Raw genomic sequence first — 22,723 nt, 5'->3', positions numbered from 1 at the left:
AATTAACCCCATATCCAAAAATAAAATACTAGGAACTTAATTTAATGTCAAAACTATGAAAAGAGGTTAATTTCTTTTACCTTAATAATCTTTGGGGTGTTACACAAACTTAAAAAAAATATATGCAATTAAAATAAGTGATCTTTTGTAAACAAATTGGAAGTAATTTATAAGATCAAAACATAATTTGTCAAACTCAAAATTAAGAATATAAGATGGTCCAAAATAAAATGAAGTGGTCCGTTAATAAAATGAAAACGGATGCAAAGAAAATAAAATGGCCCGTTACTATTCTTTTTACGCATTTCCGTCTCTTTGTTTTTAATATATATATATGGCACTGGGTAACACCATCAGGTCAACGGTCAACCCCACCAGGGTATTAGCGGCGACGTCGCCGCTAATAGTGGGACCCCCGACAACCTGCAACGATGACTGACAAACGACTGCCACGTCACCACTATTTGCGGTGACGTCGCCGCGAACAGTGGGGCCCCCACCGACTGACATCTCGGGAATGGTTATTTGCCATACTGATAAAATGTGTCATATTTCGATAGGATAAAATGATAGCAGTCCATCGTTTTCAAACACTATATGTAGTCGTCGTTTTCATAATGAATCAATGTATCTTTCAAAAAAAAATTTCAAACATATGAATCATCGTTTTCATAACTAATCATTGTTTTTAAACACTATATGTAGTCGTCGTTTTCATAACGCAAATTGTATCTTTCCTTTTCAAACGTATTGTGTCTTTCGTTTTCAGACATTACTTTTTCGTTTTCATAACCGCTGGCAATTTCGTTTTCATAGCTGCTGGTATGTTAATATCAACTTAAGGTATCAAGTTATTTGAGAATCCTTATCCTATCAGATGCACTGAATAATCAAGCTTGGGGGTGACATTATTCTTTTCTTAGTTAGACGCATAAATGTTGTGTATAACTTCTATCAATCTATCATTGTTTACATGTTATGTCCGATTTAAAAATTGTGAATACACTAGGGGGAAACTTGTGGCAATTTTGTGGGCCACGGTTTTCCGGGTGTCGTCATGTCGATAACAATGGGAGAAGCATTATGGTGTTGAAAATGAAACGTTTTCGATTATTGCGTTTTTTTGGTTTTTTCCACTTTACCATAAAAATATTCGTACATATTTTATCTTTAATACTTGAGAAAATTATAGATATCGTCCCTAAACTTGGCAAGTCTTGCAAATATGACTCTAAAGTTAAAAAATTACAGCAATCATCTCCAATGTTGGTTATTTTTTCAGTTTCTACACCGCCAAGTCAAAATTGGTCGTTAACCCCCACGTGACAAACACGTAACCTATGATGCACCAAAACTACAAACAGGTAGCCGTACCCATTTCAGAAACTTCATAGAAACGTTTCCGTGTACGAAACACGTGTGAAACTTTTCCTTGAATTTTTTATAGATACCGAAAAGTTTTTTTTGAAATTTCATACCGAGTCTAATTAATATTAGAGTTTAATGGACTTTTCGTATTCCAAACAAACTATATTATATACAATTTTATCAACATTCAATTTTTTTTTATTTCAAAACCAATTATTAAAAACTAAACATTCGATGAGTGATCACTGATCAAGTAAATATTATACAACTATACATATACAGTTATACATAATATCTGAAGTCTCAAGTCTCTCTATAAAAAATTGATATATTTTAAATTTGTATGTTTTTTTTGTTACCGTACCCGTATCTTGCAATTTTTAGTTTTGCCATTTCCAGTTCTCGTATCGTTCCCGTACTCTTTTGCCGTATCCGTTTCGGTGCTACATAGCACGTAACGTAGTGAAAAATATATACACATTGAAAAAGGAGTATTATCTTCTCAATATCAACTTAAACTTCTTATACGTCATCATATCGAATATACTAGTAAAATACGGTAAGTGAAAAATGGTACTGCATAAATTGGTACATCTACCATACCGTATATACTTCATAACATACTATACAAATATGTAATTTAAAATAACAGTAGATTTATCAAATTTCATTATACGAATATCACTTCGTAAAATACCAAAATTTGAGCATGTAATTTTAGCTTTAGCAGAGGGCCACTTCCGTCATTTTACTCAAACACACCCTCCAAAACAATCTTCTAATTCCACATTGTTTTCTTTGAAACAATCAAAAACAAGAGGAAGAAAAAAAAAAAACTAATTTATCATTTACAAAACAGTAAAACAAAAATATTCTCCACCCCTCTATATATACATACATACACTCCATTTTTATCTACACTTCACCAACAAAACATCTCAAAAAATGACTACTCACACTTTCACCACCCTCTCAATCTCCCTCCTCCTCCTCCTCCTCCCTCTCACCACCACCGCCTCAATGATCCTCACCGTCGTCAACAACTGTCCCTTCACCATCTGGCCAGCCATCCAACCAAACTCCGGCCACCCAGTTCTCGAAAACGGCGGTTTCGCCCTCAACCAACATTCCCATCGCTCCTTCCCGGCCCCACCAACCCACTGGTCCGGCCGCATCTGGGCTCGAACCGGCTGCACCCACACATCCAACCATAAATTCACCTGCGCCACCGGCGACTGCGGTGGCAAACTAGAATGCAACGGCTTAGGCGGCGCCACGCCAGCCACTCTAGCCCAATTTTCTCTCCATCATTCTCACACTGACCAATCATCTTACGCCGTTAGTTTAGTCGATGGTTTCAATGTACCTATGACTGTGACCCCACATGAAGGAAAAGGCGTGTGTCCTGTTGTTGGATGTAAGGTGGATTTGTTAGCCACGTGTCCTTGGTCGTTACAAAAACACGTGGATGGAAAAGTCGTGGGATGTAAAAGTGGGTGTGAAGCTTTTAACACAGATGAGCTATGTTGTAGGGGGCATTTTAATAATGCGAATGTTTGTAAAGGATCAAAATGGTCTGATTTTTTTAAGAAATCTTGCCCTGCTACTTTTGCTTTTGCTCATGATAGTCCGTCGCTAATGCATGATTGTTCGTCGCCAAAAGAGCTTAAGGTTATTTTCTGTCACTAAAATAATTTAGGGCACGTGGTGTTAATTTTAGGTTTAATTAGTGTGGTATTTGGAATAAGTAGTACTACTAGTTATATTAGTGGTTAATTTATGATTTTATGTTGGTAGTTGTGGTTTGTTTTCTTGTTTGTTGTATGGAACGTGCTATGTATTTGGAAGTGTAATGTAGTGGTAGTAATATTTAATGGAATCTCACTTGGTGTTTCTCTATGGAAATGTTTATGATTTTATATTGTAAAAAGATAAAATTATGACATTTCATTTAAAGAATCGATTAACAAGATTTATTAGTTTATAAAGATTTGAATATACTCGTATATGTTATCTTTAGATTAACAATAGTGGATTTTAAAGCCTGTCATCCGGTACACTTTAATTATTTACTGGTAAAAGTTTCACATTTATCGAAGAATTCAGAGTGTCCTTCACTGTCTTTTTTTCACTGTCTTAAAATATAAACTATAAATCGGGTGAGGATTTCCTTAGTTAATCTAATTTGAGGGGTAAAATTAAGAGGATCATGACCATTAGATTGAAATCAATGGTTAAGATTTAATATTCACCTTTAAATCTAAACCATTGATTTTGATCTAATAATCAATATCATTGCAACTTTACCGATCTGAGTTGTGATAACTAAGGAATCTCTACCCCAATAAACCACGTTATTTTCTTAAGTTAAACATCACCGGCCAAGAATTTTTCGTATCATTGTGCATGACGGGGGGAACCGGGGAAAAATATTAAAGGTGTATGAATCAACATTTTGTAAGAAGTATATGTTTAAAGGATATACTATGGAAGTTAAATAAGCTTAAGTTTTAAGCTTAAGAAATTGTATATAAGAAAAATAGTGTATATATATTTGGATATTAGAAAAAATAGTGTATCTTAAAAGGGAAGTGATATTCGTATCACCCGTTTTGATTAAGATATCACAATGTACAAATTGTATCTGACTATACAAGTCAATAATACACAGTTAATTTTAATCAAAATAAATGGTACGAATTGAATATCATTTCTCATGTTAAAAGAAAGAGAAAAATAACGTGTTTTTCGCAGTGATTTATAAACGTTAACTTACATGATGTACAATAAAATCAAAAAGAGATGTTAGTGAATCAAGTTTCAAATAAATAAAAAAGAAATGTTAATGAATCAATGGTCCAACTGATCCTCGCGTTTATATTGTAAGTGTGTGATTATGAACAATTCAGCCAAAAAGTAATCCTCGCGTTTATATTGTAAGTGTGTGATTACGAACAATTCAGCCAAAAAGTAATAGACCTAACTCGACTCCAAAAACTCAAAAAGAAAAAGTTCAATCTCTTCCATTTATTTGTACATTGGTTAGATAGATGTACTAGATTTTTGATCTGTACGTGTCTAATATTTGACACGAGTCTTATGACATTATCAATATTTTTATTTTTATATATTTAACATGCAAAAGCTTCTAACTTGAAAGTTGACACATATTAAAAAAAGCATTCGTTTTATTCAGATATAAAAATGTAGTTAGTAAAATGTTTGCTAACAGAATACTAAAGAGAAAAATGTAAGAAAGATGTGAATAAAGTAATGTAATACGGGAACATTAGAAGCATGCATCCTTGTTAATCTTTTGCAATACTTCTTTGTAGTCGACATTCATTGTAATGTTTTTTGTCTTCCTATCTTTGTCGCATATTAGCACCTTGAGACCTTTTTTCGACTTAACTCAAGAGATCGCAACATACAACTTTCTGTGTATGAAAAACTGGACGTTATAGATACAAACCAACCATGGATAAAGATTTCCTTAACTTTTGTTAACTGTCATTGTGGGGGAAAAAAAAGACAAACGGGAATTGACTTCTATGATACCTTAAGGGGATTTTTTTTATACGACGGTATTAGCTTCATCATCGGGATGTAAGTTTCGTATCCAATGTTGTTGTCAGATATATTCCCTCAAGTTTCCCCAACTTGACTAGTCAAGTTGAGAGGATCTTGACCCTTGATTGAAAATCAAGGGCTAAAATTCAATCATTAACTTTAAATCTTGGCCCTTGATTTTCAATCAAGGGTCAAAATCCTACCAACTTGACTAGTCAAGTTGAAGGAACTTGAAAGGAATCTCTTTCCACTTCAATCACATGCTTTTCTAATCTTGTTTCATCGATTAATGCCAAACATTGATAAAGTCTTTATGGTGAGGTATCATTAATTTGTTATTTTACAAATGGTCCAAGCCACTTACCAAGAGAAAAACAGTTCCTTCTGTCATATTGAGATGGAAAAATGGGTGGGTGGGAAAACGTGTAAGCTCTTAAACATAGAGTGACTAATAATAAAGTAGAACAAAATGATAGATTGAGTCCCAACAAAAGATAATGATAATTTATAATGTAAACTTAGACTGGTAGAAAGGCCAAACATGTGTTGTCATGAAGCTTTTTAATTTTTTGGGGTCTTCAAGTTTCCAACTTCATTCTTTGCTTTTTCCCCTTCAAAGATGATTTCAGCAGTAGAGTCGTCTTTTTCAAATTGTGGTATCTTCAAATAGCTAGCTTCATCCAATGGGTTGTTATTTTTTCTTTTTTTGGTTTGGCATGTTGAGTAATTAACCTTATCATTTTCATCCTCACTATCATCATCCAAGTTTATAACATTTTGTTCAAATAAATAACAAAGGGAATTATACTTTAATATAAGTGTATATAATTAGCTGTAGAGTACCTCTTTGGTTACTGGTTGATGATATACCTCATACGGAGCTCTACCTCCGTACCTGAAGCAGATACGAAGTCACCTTTGTACAGGTAAATTTTACTCATCTATATACCCCGAACGGAGCTCGACCTCGGTTTTATATAATCATTCCAGAGCTCCTAAGGTAACAAATACTCAGCTCCAGGAAAATATACAAGGAAGATCGATATATATTCTTTCCATGACTATCCGATTAAATAAATATATCAAGGTCAGAATACACCGGACACGGTTTGTAAAAGATCAACATAAATCTCCTCAAGAAGGAAAAAAGATATACATAAAGGGGAAAGAGATTTACCCTAATTTTCTTACATTCCCCTCCAAGTTTTCTACCCTCTATATAAATAGAGGAAGAAGCCATACTACAAAAATCCTGTCGAACCTTAAAAAATACATTAGCCTCACATAACACCGGATCAATCTTCATAATCCGGTGATCATCCCCAACATAATTAAGGCGTAAAGCGGCCGCAACCCTATTACCTTTAGGGAAACGCCTTCAAATCACCATTAACACCTCAATCCCATCACTCCTATCTCTGGGTGAGCCATAGTGCGATTATTTGATCAAACACTGGTTAAGCAAAAACACTTTTTAAAACATCCGTGTCACTCGAGAGATTGAAGAGTGTAAATTTTTTGTAACGAATTTTCACATTGAAGTCGGTAGTTTTAACTTTGAATACATAGCTTTTGTTGAGAATGGTGTTAAACTCATCTGGGTAAATCTGATGTGTATCTCCCTGCAAGAGTATATGTAATTATATTATTACTTATATACATGTGATTGACTATATTTATTGGGATAAATATGTTTAAATATATTACCGGCCGACCGACCGACCGACCTTATTTATCAAGTAGGAGGCCGACCGACCTTGGTCACAACACTTTCAAATATCCACAATGGACCACTTCTAGATTTGTCTTTGATCATTACTTGCAATTTGATGCTGCCAAACATATATATATAAGTTAGTATATAAGGATAACAATGCAAATTTCTAATTGTAAAACGTAAGTCTTACAAAAAGTTGTAGTCTTATCTACTGTCGAGTTGTTAATGCGTTTAAACGAACAAAACTCAAAATTGTCACCAAAATCATATCAATACTGCCTGGTTTAGACTAGTTTCTTTGGTAGAATGTCTTCCAGAGAAGCAATACTTTAACATTGAATGCACAATTCCCGAGTTCTTATTGATATCTTGCAAAAAAAAGTAATTAGCTTTTTGTCAACCATAGTTGTTTCGTTGGTTTCAATGATACTCTTTAAATCCAGCTAATTGATAAACACAAAAACGATTTTTATAGTTAGATTACAATGAGGGACCTTACAATAATTATTGTAGGTCGAAGTAAATTGCACAAAAATGGGATAAAAACCGAGTTGCATTCCAATTAGTAATAAGTACAACAATTAACTTGGAAGGGGTAAAGGGAATGGATGCACGTATGGACTTTTGTATGGACTCTTTGTATTTATCCAATATTCCAATGAGACTATCCATGTCGTATAGATAAAAGCTACGTGTTTTTGTTTTTTTTTATATTTATTTCTATTGTAAAAAAAGTAATTAGCTTTTTGTCAGCCATAGTTGTTTCGTTGGTTTCAATGATACTTTTTAAATCCAGCTAATTGATAAATACAAAAACGATTTTTATAGTTAGATTACAATGAGGACCTTACAATAATTATTGTAGGTCGAAGTAAATTGCACAAAAATGGGATAAAAACCGAGTTGCATTCCAATTAGTGATAAGTACAACAATTAACTTGGAAGGGGTAAAGGGACTCGATGGACATATGGACTTTTGTATGGACTCTTTGTATTTATCCATATTTCAATGAGACTATCCATGTCGTACAGATAAAAACTACGTGTTTTTGTTTTTTTTTTTTATATTTATTTCTATGTTGTGTTAATCCATTTTTTATTAGGTTTTTGATTAATTAAATAAAATCATGTTAAAAAATAAATGATGACATAATCAAGAGTTAATTTGATGAAATTCAGTGTTTTGATTGACTAATAAGTCATTAGTTCTGATGCTGCAATAGTAGCCCAATAGAGTTTTTGAGTCTATTGACTTAGTGGGTTGTTTGAGTTAAGTCCAAATGAGATCATAATTGGGCTTTGAAACAAAACTAGGCCTTTCTCTAGAACCATACATAGGCAGCCCTGTTTTGGTTATTTAAATATTATATCTTCTCTGTTAGTCATGTTCTTAAACTCCTGATCTGAACATATATTTAGGTGATATATCATTGTTTAATAAGTAGGTTGTCCGTTGTCGTGGCTTCCATCGATTTTGACAAACTTCAGTAAATCCAGTTTATGAGTTTAACAATAACGTCATATGTAAAACAGTAAATTCTCGACTTATATATACACACTCTAGGCATAAATCGACACACTTTATTGAATCCAGTAATTACACACTCTATGCCCAAATTGCTATTTTTTTAAGGGAAATGCTTAGGTTGTATTTAACGTGCATAAAAAAAACTTGTACTTTCCATATTAAAAGCTCGCCCCCTGATTTTCATGGTAAATTTACAAACAATTTATGCACCTTAAACACAGGCCTAAGGGCTGTATTTAGCAAACCTTTTTTTTAATAGTAAAATACCACCCTTTAATAATCACCATTGCCAAAGTTTAAATCTTGAACTTTTTCTCGAATTGCCAAAACCTTTACCAGTGCACCGCACCTAAGTTGTGGTGGCCTAGGCCCAAATTGCTAAACAGGCACTCCAAGAACATCCAAAATACAAACATCAGAGGATAGTTTACTTGGTAGCAAGGTTATAACTTATAACCTTTAAGATGCAAGTCTAAGATCAACTGGTGAGAAGAGCGTATTTAATAGTAATGTAGATATTCAGATATTGTAAAATATTTTAACTTCAACTCCTATCAAACGATAAACGCAAAAAAAATATTACTTTTAACAAATATACCAAAAATATCTTTTTTTTTATAAGGGGTTTGTTAAATACAGCTCTTAGGGCTGTGTTTAAGGTGCATAAATTGTTTGTACATTTACCATGAAAATAAGGTGGCGGACTTTTAATATGGAAAGTACAAATTTTTTTATGCACGTTAAATATAACCCTTATGGTTGTATTTAGCATTTTTTTTTTTAATCATTACAAAACTATCACATTTAACATATCTAAGTTTTGTCTACACTTAACTTCAGTGTTAAATTGTTGTGACATCAAGTAACACATACAAAACGTGTTGCATTGTATTTCGAGGACCCCAATGCCACATTTAAGTAAGTGCATGATAAATCTAAAATTATTTAAGATATTTATATAAGTAACTTCTTTTGTTGAGTCATAAAATGCATTAGTCTTGTCCATTATCCGAATAAATTTGTTTTGAGAAGCCCAATGTGTTATTAAATTAAGTACCACCAGTTTGCTTAAGATATCCTAAAGTCTTTTTTAAACAAACTCATCACATACTTCTTAACTAGTATTTTGTTCTTGAAATGGAATTGATGAAAAAAAATTCTTCATCTTAGCGTGCAAGTAACAAGAAAATTAAACTTCATCTCTCTTTTCTTTCTTTTCCACTAACATTCTTCCCAACACAATCACGATCTTATGTTTAGAATTATTACTCCGTATTTTGATTTATTTTTTGAACGATATTATTGTTTGCAACTCCGTTGAATGATGGGTCTTTTATAGAAAATGATTACTAATACTACATTGATTTCAAACGTATTGTTCATGAGACAAAATAACTCACGGTTTAAGAAAAATGTATATAACACAACTTTAGATTAAAAAAAATCATGTTATCATTAAGGATTAAACCCATAATTCATGCTGAAAACCAAAAATAAATCCACCTGTTGTGCTAACTTTGCTTTCATTTTTAGATTTATATATAAATAAAATAATATGGATAATATGTGATAAACTCTAGACAATTACAAATCTTTATCTATAATAAAAGACAATTGACTAATAGCTTATTAACCAATCATAATTCTCAATTTTATCAAATTGAAAATTGATGATGTCATAACTATAAATAAAACCATTAAAATTCAGATTTTACGGATATATATTTTATGGATATGATATCTATTCAATATATTACATATATTACATATCAATCTCAATCTCAAATTAGATAAGCCCATCAGGCTTATCCTAACTCTTGCACAATTAGTAAAGTACGGGTCATGTCGAGCTACATAAATGCTATTGTAAATTATATAATAACTGAAAAATATATAATTTTATATCTATATCTATATAAATATTAAAACAGTAAAAATTCTAGCATTTTAAAGCATTCTTCAATTTAAAGTTATTTTTAAAAATTGCCATATAGGTCTTTATCCTATATGGCATCTTTATATTTTTTTACAATATATAAATCCACAAAGTTATACTATCTAAATATATTTATTTAAATAAAAATAAAATCAATATATACACAAATTTTTAAAAAAGCAAAAGTGAAAGATCAAATCCTACATTATGATATAGACTGTATGAACTGAAAATCTATGAACAAAATTAAAAAATATTTAGTTTTCAAAATATTTATATCTTATTCTTTTATCCACTATAACCAATAACCAATAGAATATATCATATTGTGATTTAGTTTTTTTTTTTTTTTAATATCATTTTCTTGGTAGTGATTTACGTCATTGAAGCATTAGTTTGTTCTTTGTAATCTACTCTATTTTTAATTTGGTTTCTAACTATATTTAAAGCTTTTCGGTTTTTATGAATTTTAATATTTGATGAAGCAAGTTTCATGAAACTATTTCATTTGAATGAGTGTGATAAATTCTAATAAATCATCTATCACTTTGCAAAAAATAACATATCGTTATGATTTTACATTACATTTATATTTTAACTTAATTTTATGTTAATTAGTATTGCATGAAGTACAATATAATATAAGATTAAGAAAAAAGTCATACAAATATATTTTAGTTTTTTTTAGTTTCGTTAGACTCAATATATAATGAAAAGACAGCATGAAATATGAATCACAAACATTTTTCCATCAATTTTTTGTTTAGCCTTTTCGTAATCTTCTACTTTGATTGTATAATTGCGTATTGAAAGCAAAAACATTAGATAACCGCACATCATGCGGGGTAAAATACCTAGTTTTATATGAAAGTCTTCTCATTCTACAATTCCTCAAACCTACAATTGATTAAGCTTCTTGACAATTATGATAAAAGTTCAGCTCATTTTTTTATTATGATCATCATTGTTCTTATTACTTTAGGATTTTAATCAAACTATGAAAACAATTATAATGTTAATTTTATTATTATTATTATTATTATCATTGTTGTTATTAGTTTAGGATTAGGATATGAATTAGCTAATATCATTTACAAAGAAGTGTTGCAAAAGATGATGGAAGATACATGCTTTTAATGATCAAACAACTGCCTTTATTTTTAATTATGTCCTTAATATTTTTTTTTAAATATATTTCAGGATTGATTTTTTGGCTATTATCTTTTCAATCAATAAGACCTTTTAGCTTACAGATTCTTAAATTGTGAAATTAATCTAATCTTTACAACCAAGTAACCCGTATATTTGACACGAGTATAAAATCTAGTATTATTTATTTAATACCGAAAAACAAAGATGCACAAATAATTTGAGACGGAAGGTTAATAACTAAATTTTCAAGAGTTAATTGTTTTTCACGATTATGAATATTCAAACTGGTTCAATTACTCCGTACAATTTATCTGTACATACAGTTTTATATTCATTTTTAAATATATATTTCCCTTCTTTTCAAAATAAAAAAAAGCAGTGATAATTTGTTGTTTTTTAACGGCTAAGGCTTTTATTTGGCCATAGCATTTGTTGGCACAATTGGATTTTCTCTCATTGTTTTTTGTCCGCTTCGTTTTGAGTTGTCGTTGGCATGTTGATCTCTCAACTTGTCTTTTTTCAACTTTTTTCTATATAATGAACAGTGTAAGTTAAGGAAATTTATGTATGCATATCATTGAAAAAGGCGCTTGATATTCCGACCAGACTTTTGGTAATTCAACCACACTATTTGTAGCGATTATTACTGTAAATAGTGGTGTTTTCTCCATATCCAACTATTTACAGCGATTACTGACAGGGGGCCCGCTATTATTTTGCCAGATTTGCCATTACACACAGGGGACCCACACTATTTGCAGCGACTCGCTGCAAATAGTAGTTGTGGTGGAGATATCAAAAAATAATGGTAGGGATACGGGCTGCGTTGAAAAAAATATGTACTTAAAATACAAGGTTGAGTAAATATTATCTGAGAATGCATGGAACATATACCTCTCTTATATAATACAAAATGAGAGTTCTTAATTTAACATTTTTTTCAACCCAAAATACTCTTGTATACAAACAAAACCATACACGCTTCTCATTTCCCCTTTTCTTCTCTTCTGCCCACACTGAAAACACAAACACACATATCTGATATCTCACCATAATCATCTACCATCGTCAATCACCGTTGTCCATTACCACCGCAGTCCATTACTACCGCAACCATAAATCCCCAAATCTATCACCGTTTAGCCACTGCAACGTGCGGACGTCCATCTAGTAACTTATATAACATATTCATGATATTTTATCTACAAACTTTTATAAAGTATGTACCTCCTATAAATTTTCAAGATATTTAAGCACTTGAAAACTCTGAAATGCTTTTCAATATTATTAATTACTTTTAATATTTTCACTCTTTAATGAGGTGTTATCTCTTATCGTTACTTGACAAACCGTTTAAGAAATAAAAACTTTTTATTGGTATTAGAAGTTTGGAAAATGCTAATCGCAACCTTAGGGTTGTATTTATTATGCATAATAAATTTGTATCTTTCATATCAAAAGCCCATCCTAAATTTTATGATAAGTGTACAACTATTTAATGCACCTTAATTGCAGCCTTAGTGCGTTTAACAAAACCCTAAAAGTTTCTGTAGTGACAATACTTTTTTATTACTTGTATGATGTTTATTTTAATCTCATTGGACATTTATATATAGATTGGATATGGTGAACAATTTAAGGTTATCGCTAATATGTTCAAAGATATTCATGCAACTTCCAAGTTCAAGATGGTAATTGAGGCGATTTTTCTTATTTGGTGGTGGACTTTGTGGAAGCATCGAAACAACGTCGTATTTGAGAATGAGGTGGAGATCGACCAGTGAAGACGTTTTTAACTCGATTATTTCTCTATCTTTTTTATGGTTGTTTTCTCGGTATAATAAGATTAAGTTATCGTGGTAATTATGGCGCATTAGTCCTAAACATTTGATGTAATATTTTTTAACTTCGGTATCTAGCCGAAGTTTTTGTTAATACATACTAGCATGGTACCCGAGCGTTGCGACGGATACCATTGATAAGGCGTCTTGTAACTCCGACGTTGAAAGTTGGTTGCGGTGGTTGTGGCTACAATTTTTTAGAGAGGTTTGTTTAGTGTACATGTGAAAGAGTGTCAAAAAGTGAAAGTGAAGTGAGAGTAGATTTTAATTGAAAGTTTAAATATGTTGATAAAAGAAGGGTATTATTGTCATTTTACATCTCTTTTTTTCAACATTTACCTATAATCATTATAAAGTAGTATAGATAATATTGTTGTTAAAAAAAATAATGTTAAAGATATTATTTTACTTTCACGACTTGCACTTTACAGTTTACACGTTTGAGGTAATGTTGTAAAGATGTGTCGTTGTTCAAATATAACAAGGTTTTGTTAAACGCATTTTTAGGGTTGCAATTAAGATACATCACATGGTTATATACTTACCATAAAATTCATGGTTAAACTTTTGATATGAAAAATACAAAATTTTTATGCGCATTAAATGCAACCTTAAGGGATGCGTATAACATTTTTCTTATTTTTACTTTATGTCATTAAGGCTATCACCAATGGGGTGCCTTTGGGTGCCCTTGGATATTCTTTAACGTTGAAGCTTGACTAAACTAAAAGATTTTTATGAAGGATGTCTTTACTTGTCTTACCTAATATATTTTTGTTTTTAGTTGGAGGTAAAACTTAAAACGATATGTAATGATCTTTGTATGGTTAGAGTTAAAATTATAACATTTAAAGGATTTATAAAAATATATGAAGATTTGTAAGGATATGATGTATCAGCTTAATGACGTCTAAAAAATGTCGTTAGCATTGGAGACTTGGAGTTCGCTTAAATGTTAAATATTTAACGAGTTAATAACATACTAAAGTAGCAAAGAAAACAAAATCAAAATTGTAGCTTGGGCAAGGCTCGGATATAACAATCTTTTTCTATTTTATTTTTGGACTTAATATATGAACATATACTTTCCAATCACATTTATGGTCTATATATGTTTCCAAATTTATTTTGTTCCTAGTACAACACACCTTTGCCAACCCATGTGAGCTCTGTCATCCACATTTGTCAAATCTTTTTTAAATTCATATATATACATCCTTTCTCTTCTTCTTCTTCTCCTGTTTTCCATTCTCCACTTCAAGTATTTCCCACTTTTTTACACTTTTATCTCAACCTATACATACACACACATTCATGTTCGTGTAATCATCTGTTTTTTTCTGATATTTTCAGCCCATTCATCATTTACTTCTGAAAAAGGGTATCTAACAAAGCTTGTTCTTTTTATGGTTTCAATTGTTTTCTTTCTTTGCATGTGAACTATGGGTGAAAGGTCGCCTTCCGTGGCTCTTTCTAGTTTTTCTATTTTAAAAGATTCTCAATTTTTTTATTAATTAATTTTAAGTTATTGGATATATTTTCTCAATTATTTACATATTTAAAATACCCATTAAAATCTTTGAGTTTAATTAGTCCATATGGACCTTAATTCATGTATCTATAGCTAAAAATCTTGAAAAAATATATTTCATCCTTTTGAAGGGCAAAAGATGGCTACTTTTAGTAGTCTAGGAATTGGCTTAAGTTTTCTCTTTGGATGTGTAGTCTTTGCTTTTGTTGGAGAAGTTTATTATCTTCTATGGTGGAAAAAGAAAACACAAGATATTGAAAACCAAAACTTTTCTTCTTCAAATTATGCATCAACTCATCTTTCTTGTTTCAAAAGTACTAATTCTTCAAAAATCCCAAAAGCCCAAGAAACTTCTTTGCATGAAAGTGATGAGAATCAAGAAAAACAACAAGAAATTACTCAAAAAGATTCACCATTAAAAGGATTAGGAGAAGAAAGTGTGGATCTTGAACTAATGAGACTTCATAATTTATGTGGGCCACCAAGGTTTCTATTTACAATCAATGAAGAAACAAAAGAGGATTTGGAAAAAGAAAGTAGGAAGTCAAGAAGTTATAGTTTAAGTGAGCTTCTTTGCACACCAGAAACACCAATGTGTTCATCACCATTGATCAAAGATGGTCAAAAGTTGTCAAATTTGGAAGGCTTTTTGAATCCATTGTATGATATTGACTCTGAGTTTGACTTCAACAAGATTAGATCTTCACCACCTCCAACATTTAAGTTCTTGAGAGATGCAGAGGAGAAGTTGTTGAAAAGATTGATGGAATTAGAAGCTGTAAAAAAGGCAAGTTTAATGCAAACAGATGAGAAGATTAATGGTAGTAATTTAGTAAAATTGGATGGTAATAAAGGTAAAAGTGAAGTTGTGAATATTCATCATGATCATCATCAAATGTCTACTACACCTTCACAGGTATTACCATTGGCTTCCTCTCCATCAAAGTGAGAATTGGATGTTTTTTTTTTCTTTTTTATTTGGTTTATATCTTCTTTTTTTTTTTTTTTAATTACTTTTGAAATTACAGGAGATGATAGGACCTTTTTTTTTTTTGTTATTTTGTTCAAAGATGCATTGAACTATAGTGTTTAAGTTAAAATGTGGTTTAACCCATATCACGGATGCATGTGTGAATACATGATTAATTAGACAACATTTTGGGCCAATCAATGGATGTGTGAATGTATGATTATTTACATATAATATTTAACACAATATGGTGACAAATGGGCTGGCTTAACCATGGTTATAAACGAATCGGGTTGAGTTCCAGCTTTGATTGTGCTCAAATTTGGGGCGACTACTTAAGGTTAGCTCGAGCTTGGTTCGATGGCAAAAAGAACCTTCATGATGCAGCTAGGTTTGAACTTGGTGCGATATGGTTTTTCGAAATGGGTCAAGCTCCGCTCGAAAAACTATGCTTTAATTTCAACAACCAAACATGTACTTTTTAAGACATGAAAAGCCCGATAAATGATTGAGCCGGGCCCTTATAAATTAGTTTGGTTGTATCATATTTTTGACTCTATAAAACAATTTAATTTATGATATACATTAAGTGATAACTTATTATTTGTATATGTTTAGATGGCAAAAACATGTCTCGAGTTTATCAAGACCATTAACTATTTCGTGTTAGGTTTTTAGTTTTTAAGGTGGCTTGCATAATGCGATACAACTTATGTCAAGCTCGATCTAATTGCTTGATAAAAACTCAATTTGAATGCATCACTATCAACCATGATATTTGAGATGTTTGTTCTCCACTTAATTTTTTATTTTACTTCAAGTTCACATTATATATCGTTCACCCTTATCCTAATGAAACTCAACTACCAGTCTACCACTATTTGGTTGTATACTTGTATTCCGCTAAAGAGATTTGAATTCAAAATTGAATTATTGTAAGGTATATATCAACATAACTACTGATTGTCCTCTTCTTTAAAGCATAATATTGTTTGGACGTACATATGCAACTTAACACTCGAGTTGGCTTTGACTATACACCTTTTGAAACGGCATAATTACGATAGAAAGCAAAGATAAAAATAAATAAATCAATAAATCAAATCTAGAAATACAACAATGAACACACTCTATCATCGTCTGGAAATTTTAGGACACGTTTAGTTGTGAAAAATATTTTTTACCTTTTTATTTTTAATTTTAAAAAAGTGAAATGAGTTTTCCGTCTCTAGACTATATATGAAAATTTTGAAAACGCATTCAAAACTAAAAAATGAAAAATAATTTGAGGTTTTGAAAATTTAAAAAATGAAAAATGACAAGTGGTATACAATAAACATGTATTTTTTAATTTTCCATTAAAAAAAATGGAAAATACTGTATTTGTTTTCATGGAAAACTTTTCTAAAAAAATAAAGTTTGAAAGCGCTTTTTGTTTTCCATATTATCTTCGAAAATGAAAATGAAAAACATGAGAGTTTTCTTGAACTAAACACATGACGATAAAAGTATTTTTAAGGTATTAATAAGCTAATTCAGTTAGTATTGGGTTAGTCATCATAGAATAATGATTGAGGATATAACAAATTAAATCATGCATCAGTTGGTTGTAAATCTTCTTCGAATTTTCCAAGTTTGTTCCATCCAATAACTACAGGGTTTATTTTAACAATGTTGGCACCAACCGCTATATTTAGATGTTAACAGAATATGAGAATAATACCAAATGGGAATCTTTTGAGGAGAAAAACTTGTTTTGGATTTAAGTCTGGATTAATATAATTTAAAGTTTTTAAGTTTCGTTAAGTTAATAAAAGAGAGAACATGATTTTAAGTAAATTAAAACATATTCAGAGTCTGAGAGCATCAGTAATATATGCTGAGTTGCATGGAGTGCCACGTTTATACAACTTTACCTTTTATTTCTTATCATCAATATAACTTGATTTTGTCCCATTTTAGTTTTAGTTCAATGAAAATGTATGTATATGATATATACTAGCTTGTTGAAGGTTTTTATGAAATATATTATGCTTCTTTCCATCATAAAGTTTACTCATTAATTATATGGTATCGATATAGAAAGAAGAAATTTTTTTTTGAACAGTTCATGGGACGGTCGAAATATGCATGTGTTAAATTTTGTATGTTATATCGATTGATCACTTTTCAACCCTTTCTTAATAAAATAAATCTCCTGTTAAAATTTATGGTAAAAGAAATTCAAAAAAAAAAAAAAAAAGCATTGCGGTAATTCTACTTTAGTATCGACTTTTTCTCTCTTGAATTGCTAATACTCATTTTAAATATGTTTGGTGGGCAACCTCTTTTCAGCACACAATTTAATTGTTATCTTATTCCTTATTTCAAACTGATCATGTCTAGAAGTTGAAAGTGAACTTCAAGTGAATGGGTAACAGTAAGATAACTACAATTATAAAGTCAATAAAAGTAGCTTATACGTAATTATTTATTTTCCTTAAAGGGAAAAGCTATGACCCATTTTACTGTACTATTTTACATTTTGATAGGCAAATTAAATATGTCGCAATTATCAGGAGACTTGGCACTAAAGTTTAATCATTTGGTAAATATAAGGTTTTTTTCAGATTATCCAGTAAAAAGACAAATCTTTTGACTCAATATATGCAGTATGATCAGCGTATTCACATGACTGTTTCATAATTTTCTCTGACAACACAAAATATTACTTAAGATAATTTGTGAATAAATCAAATCTTAGTTTTTAAATATTGAAAGTAGTTAACTACTTAAATAAATATATATACAGACCAAGGTTGTAAAACTTCCTCGAGTCAGCCGAGTTTCCAAAATAAACTCCTGACTCTCCATCTTGCCGAGTCGAGTCCGAGTCACGAGTTTTCCAACTTTGATGCGGACAAGATGATAATGAAACGTGATCTTATCAACTAATCTAACGTTTAATTTTCAAGTTTGAAATATTATGTTAATGTTTTTAAACAATTATGTTTAAATTTGAAGTTAGGAATATATTTTTGAAGTTTTATTACATATAATTTCAAAAATATTTATGTTTCCATATAAACTTCCAATCCGAGTTCTCCCCGAGTCGAGTCCGATTCTCCAAAAACTCCTGACTCCCCTCCTTGCCGAGTCGATTCCGAGTCACGAGTTCCCCAACCTTGATACAGACACGAAGCACTATTGAGTTATCAAAGTTTACTTTTGGAGTTTTGGTTATGTAATTTGGTATATATTAAGAGTGCATACTTGAGTTTAATTTAAAGGAAAATAAAAGATAAGATAAAATAGGGAAAGAAAAGAAAGTTTTCCTTCACAATCAAATCAATATTGGCATGACAGTTTTGGATCAAAAAAGGGTCATTTGTTTTCTTTCTCCCCCTTTCTATTTTTCTCCCCCTTTCTATTTTTTCATAAAGAGAACTCAAGAATGCAAAAATAAAAGATTTTCTATCCTTTTGAAAAAAAACTCAAGAATACACTCTAAGGGAAAAGTGAAGGTGTTGTTGTTATGCACCCAAGCTAAGTAAAATCTGTCTCATAAACAAATTTTTTAATATTTAATGTGTAATGAATTAATAATTGCCCTCCCCCCCCCCCCCCCCCCCCCCAAAAAAAAAAAATGTTTTTATTGATTAAAAAAATCAACATATGATAGGGATGTCACCCAACTTGGTGTATAAAAACACCACCTTCATTTCCCCAGATATTAATATATGTGGAGTGATATTCATACCATAAAATTTAGTGTTATAATTAAAGTATAAAATTTATACAACTGTATAATGCAGAAATTGTTATAGATACTAACATTGTGTAGCAAAATGAATATAAGATGTTATTGCAGTTGCATTTACGATGTATGTGCACTTCTGTATTTTGTATTTAATTTTTTCAATTCGAATTTCCAAGGTAGTCGACGGGTTATACAAAACCTTGATTAGAAAATTCTTGCAAAACAATAAACAATATATAAATGGAAGTTGTGTCATAAACACTTTAATTATTAGCACATGTGTTGTTTTATTGCTTTTATATATTAGTATAGTACCTGAATAATATGATGGTGGTAGCGACAGTGTGGTGGTGGGGTGATTATACGTAGTAGAGACAATGTCGAATAGTGTAGATAATTGATGTAAATAGTTATTAGGGATATTTCAAAAAGTTTTAGGTAAAATAGAACAAGTATTAAAGTAAAACAAATAAAATAATAGCTTTCTTTTCACTGAAAAATTACTGTGCATCATAAAAATCATTGTGCATCAATTGTTTCGTGGATCTTCGTGCATCGATTTAACTATGATCTAAGGGTCAAGATCATATCTTATTTGTTTTACTTTAATACTTGTTTTACAATACTCAATCCTTTCAAAAAATAAATGACAGATTTAATCATTAAAGATACTTTAAACAATTCTTTCATCCCAAAACATCTGGCCATATCTATACAACTTTTTAAGGAAATTTCCGTATGGTAATAAAAATTAAAGTATGTATATTTAGATTTATCGACTAGTCTGCATCTATACAACCTTTTTTAGAAATTTACAATCGAGAGTTCTTTTCTCTTTCAGCTTTGGTTTCGTTTTGGCCATCGGAATTTTTTCAAGGGTAAAGTCCATGGCTGGAGGTCCTTCTGGAGCAGTCTCTCAACCGCTGGTAGGGGTAAAGTTGTCTATAGCATACATCCCTCAAACCTTGTTCTCGTCGGCATGGAGTATCGTTTTCGTTGTCCAAATGCAAATGTGAATTACTTTAGAAATAATGCGTTAATGGTATACCACTACACCTTTTTGTAATATGAAATATTAACTACTAGTATAATCTTGTACATAACAACGTCATACCGTTTACTTCTAAAGCTTGAACAGCTGTTAAAATGATATTATTCGTTACTAGTTCATTGTGTTCATTGATTGAAAGTAACTATTCGATGTAAAATACATTATATGCTTCAATTTTTATTTTCAAAATTAAAAAAAATGAAAAATCTTAGAGTGGATTTGATTTAGAATTTTAAATTGAATTTAACTCATTTAAGGGGTCGATGGAGCGTGTACTAATTTCTACATTTGCAGGCGGTGTCGCAATCCATAGAATCCATCATCAAAAGAGAAAAGTGTAATTGGGCCAAGCAAAAATAAACGTTTGGGAATGCCATGCTAAAGGATAATGTTATTGTTTGATACCCAACAACAATGGGGTAAGTGATGGGGTTGATTTTTCACGTTCAAATTATTATATACTCTAAGATATATAGGAATTTTTTTTTATACTCACTAATGTATCGAACTATCGATGTATCATCTATAGTTCAAAGAAATTTAAAACTTAAAATTTTACATAAAGATTGGATTTTTCTAATGACAACTCTTAATGTGCATAAATTAGTTTATTTTTACTATGCTATTTGGGAGATGGATATTTGATATGAAAAGTATAAGATTTTTATTCAGGTTAAGGGTAGACATTAGAAAAATCCATAAAGGTTAAGGGTAGACATTAGAAAAATCCATAAAGATTTTATGTTGATTGACCGGCCATTAACTCTTTAGCTTTAACTCATGTATTATATGTGATGACTAGTTAATTTATAGGTCATTGATTAATGTTCAATGTTTAATAATAGGCTTCTAAAAAAAGGCTAGGCCAATCTAGTAATAGTTACATAAACGTACATATATGATATAATACATACACGTATATGATATCACTTTTTTTGAACTACATATGATATAATACGTACACAACATATCATATGGACTGAGAAAAGGAAACAAACATTCTCTTTTAGACGATTTAGTTGTCTTTGTAAAGAAGTGGCAATTATGTCACCAACAGCAAACTTGTACTAGCAAGTAACATGCCCTAACATAACTGATAACCCACATTTGTGGAAAGTCGAATTCAAGACCTATGGGTAAAATCCAAAATGTCACCTTACACGTCTATATTTCTTCTTTTGACAATTAAGTGATTTCGGAATAAGTTTGTTGTTTTCTTTTTTTGTTGAATGAACAATCTGAAATCTCAATGACTTGATGGTAAAACGACCCTTAAATATTTTTGAGGAACTTTACCTTTTTCATCCGGTAAATAATATTTAAGTATTTGAAAAATATGTTTTAAACTGTCAAGTTGCAAAGCATCCCTACTCACCTGGTCCATGCACATCGCTCTCTCCAGGAGGTTGGCCGCCTATCCTAGATCTTCCCACCCCTTTTTTCATTACTAATCGAATATCCTTCACTATTTGACTAAAAATGGAGCGAAATGATCTTGTTTTGTTCCTCAGTTGAAGGAAGGGCGGTGGACAAAAATGGCCTTGTTGTACCTTACTCTCGTCTTCAATGGGGTCTGCTAATTTTCATATATCATCGAATATAAATCAAATAAACATATGTTCTTTATTTTCTTTTAATATCATTAAGTAGAAAACAAGTATCAACAAAAATAACAAAGGATGTCAACAAATTGATACTCTGGTATGAACGTCTAAGAGTATAGAATCCCACAACTCTTGCAACAATCTTTAGACCTTTTCATGTACATCGTTGAGTCGCTGCTAACGTAATGTCGGAAGGCACGGTTCCATCGCCTCCCCTTCTGTTTGAGGATTGTTAAGGTATCGTGTTTCAGAGGGCAATACGAATATCACAGACATAATCACCTATACATGAGGCTATGAGTATTATTCCCTCTTTTTTAGTTGAGTTTCTATAATGATCAATTATAGTAGTTACTCATTTGAATGTTGAAAGACTTGGTTTAACCCTTTGTGCAGATAACAGTTTTAATTTATGTTTCCAAACAAGTATAGTCCATCTATAACACGAAAATTTGAAGCCTATTTTACGTTTTATAGCTCAACTATAATTACCAACACGTACGTTTTATTACTTAAGAACTTGAATTGCACCATACAAAAATAAGTCAAGTACAAATTTTTTAGACCCGAGATACTTTTCAAACGTCAGTTATGTTATGAAGAAAGCTACATCAACCAGAATGTATACCATTTAATCTATCCCTGCTCATCCAAAATATATAAACAAAAACACAATAGCAAAGATAAAAGAGCACAGGTAACAGAAGAAAGGAAGA

At 31.0% G+C, this 22,723-nt stretch overlaps 2 protein-coding genes across 2 annotated transcripts; both read left to right on the top strand.

Moving 5' to 3' along the window:
• Positions 1-2,276: 2,276 nt before the first annotated feature.
• LOC122608022 (osmotin-like protein) lies at positions 2,277-3,267 on the top strand. The gene has a single exon (XM_043781105.1). The coding sequence runs from the start codon at positions 2,314-2,316 to the stop codon at positions 3,055-3,057; it is 744 nt and encodes a 247-aa protein (XP_043637040.1). The 5' UTR covers positions 2,277-2,313; the 3' UTR covers positions 3,058-3,267.
• Positions 3,268-14,782: 11,515 nt separating this feature from the next.
• Positions 14,783-15,592, top strand: LOC122609241. Its single transcript, XM_043782300.1, has 2 exons — positions 14,783-14,874; positions 14,959-15,592. Exons 1-2 carry the CDS (start codon positions 14,783-14,785, stop codon positions 15,590-15,592), a joined length of 726 nt encoding a protein of 241 aa, XP_043638235.1.
• Positions 15,593-22,723: the final 7,131 nt, after the last annotated feature.

This window comes from Erigeron canadensis, chromosome 7 (genome assembly GCF_010389155.1).
Source record: "Erigeron canadensis isolate Cc75 chromosome 7, C_canadensis_v1, whole genome shotgun sequence".
NCBI lineage: Eukaryota > Viridiplantae > Streptophyta > Magnoliopsida > Asterales > Asteraceae > Erigeron > Erigeron canadensis.
The sequence above is the reverse complement of the archived record's forward strand: the minus strand, read 5'-3'. Positions and strand labels throughout refer to the sequence as shown.

What these genes read in the sequence shown, in the direction of transcription:
- LOC122608022 (XM_043781105.1), top strand. Translation starts at nt 2,314, where the DNA reads ATGACTACTCACACTTTCACCACCCTCTCAATCTCCCTCCTCCTCCTC.
- LOC122609241 (XM_043782300.1), top strand. Translation starts at nt 14,783, where the DNA reads ATGGCTACTTTTAGTAGTCTAGGAATTGGCTTAAGTTTTCTCTTTGGA. An exon ending in GAAGTTTATTATCTTCTATG is followed by an intron (nt 14,875 to 14,958) that starts GTGGAAAAAGAA and finishes TTGTTTCAAAAG; the next exon opens with TACTAATTCTTCAAAAATCC.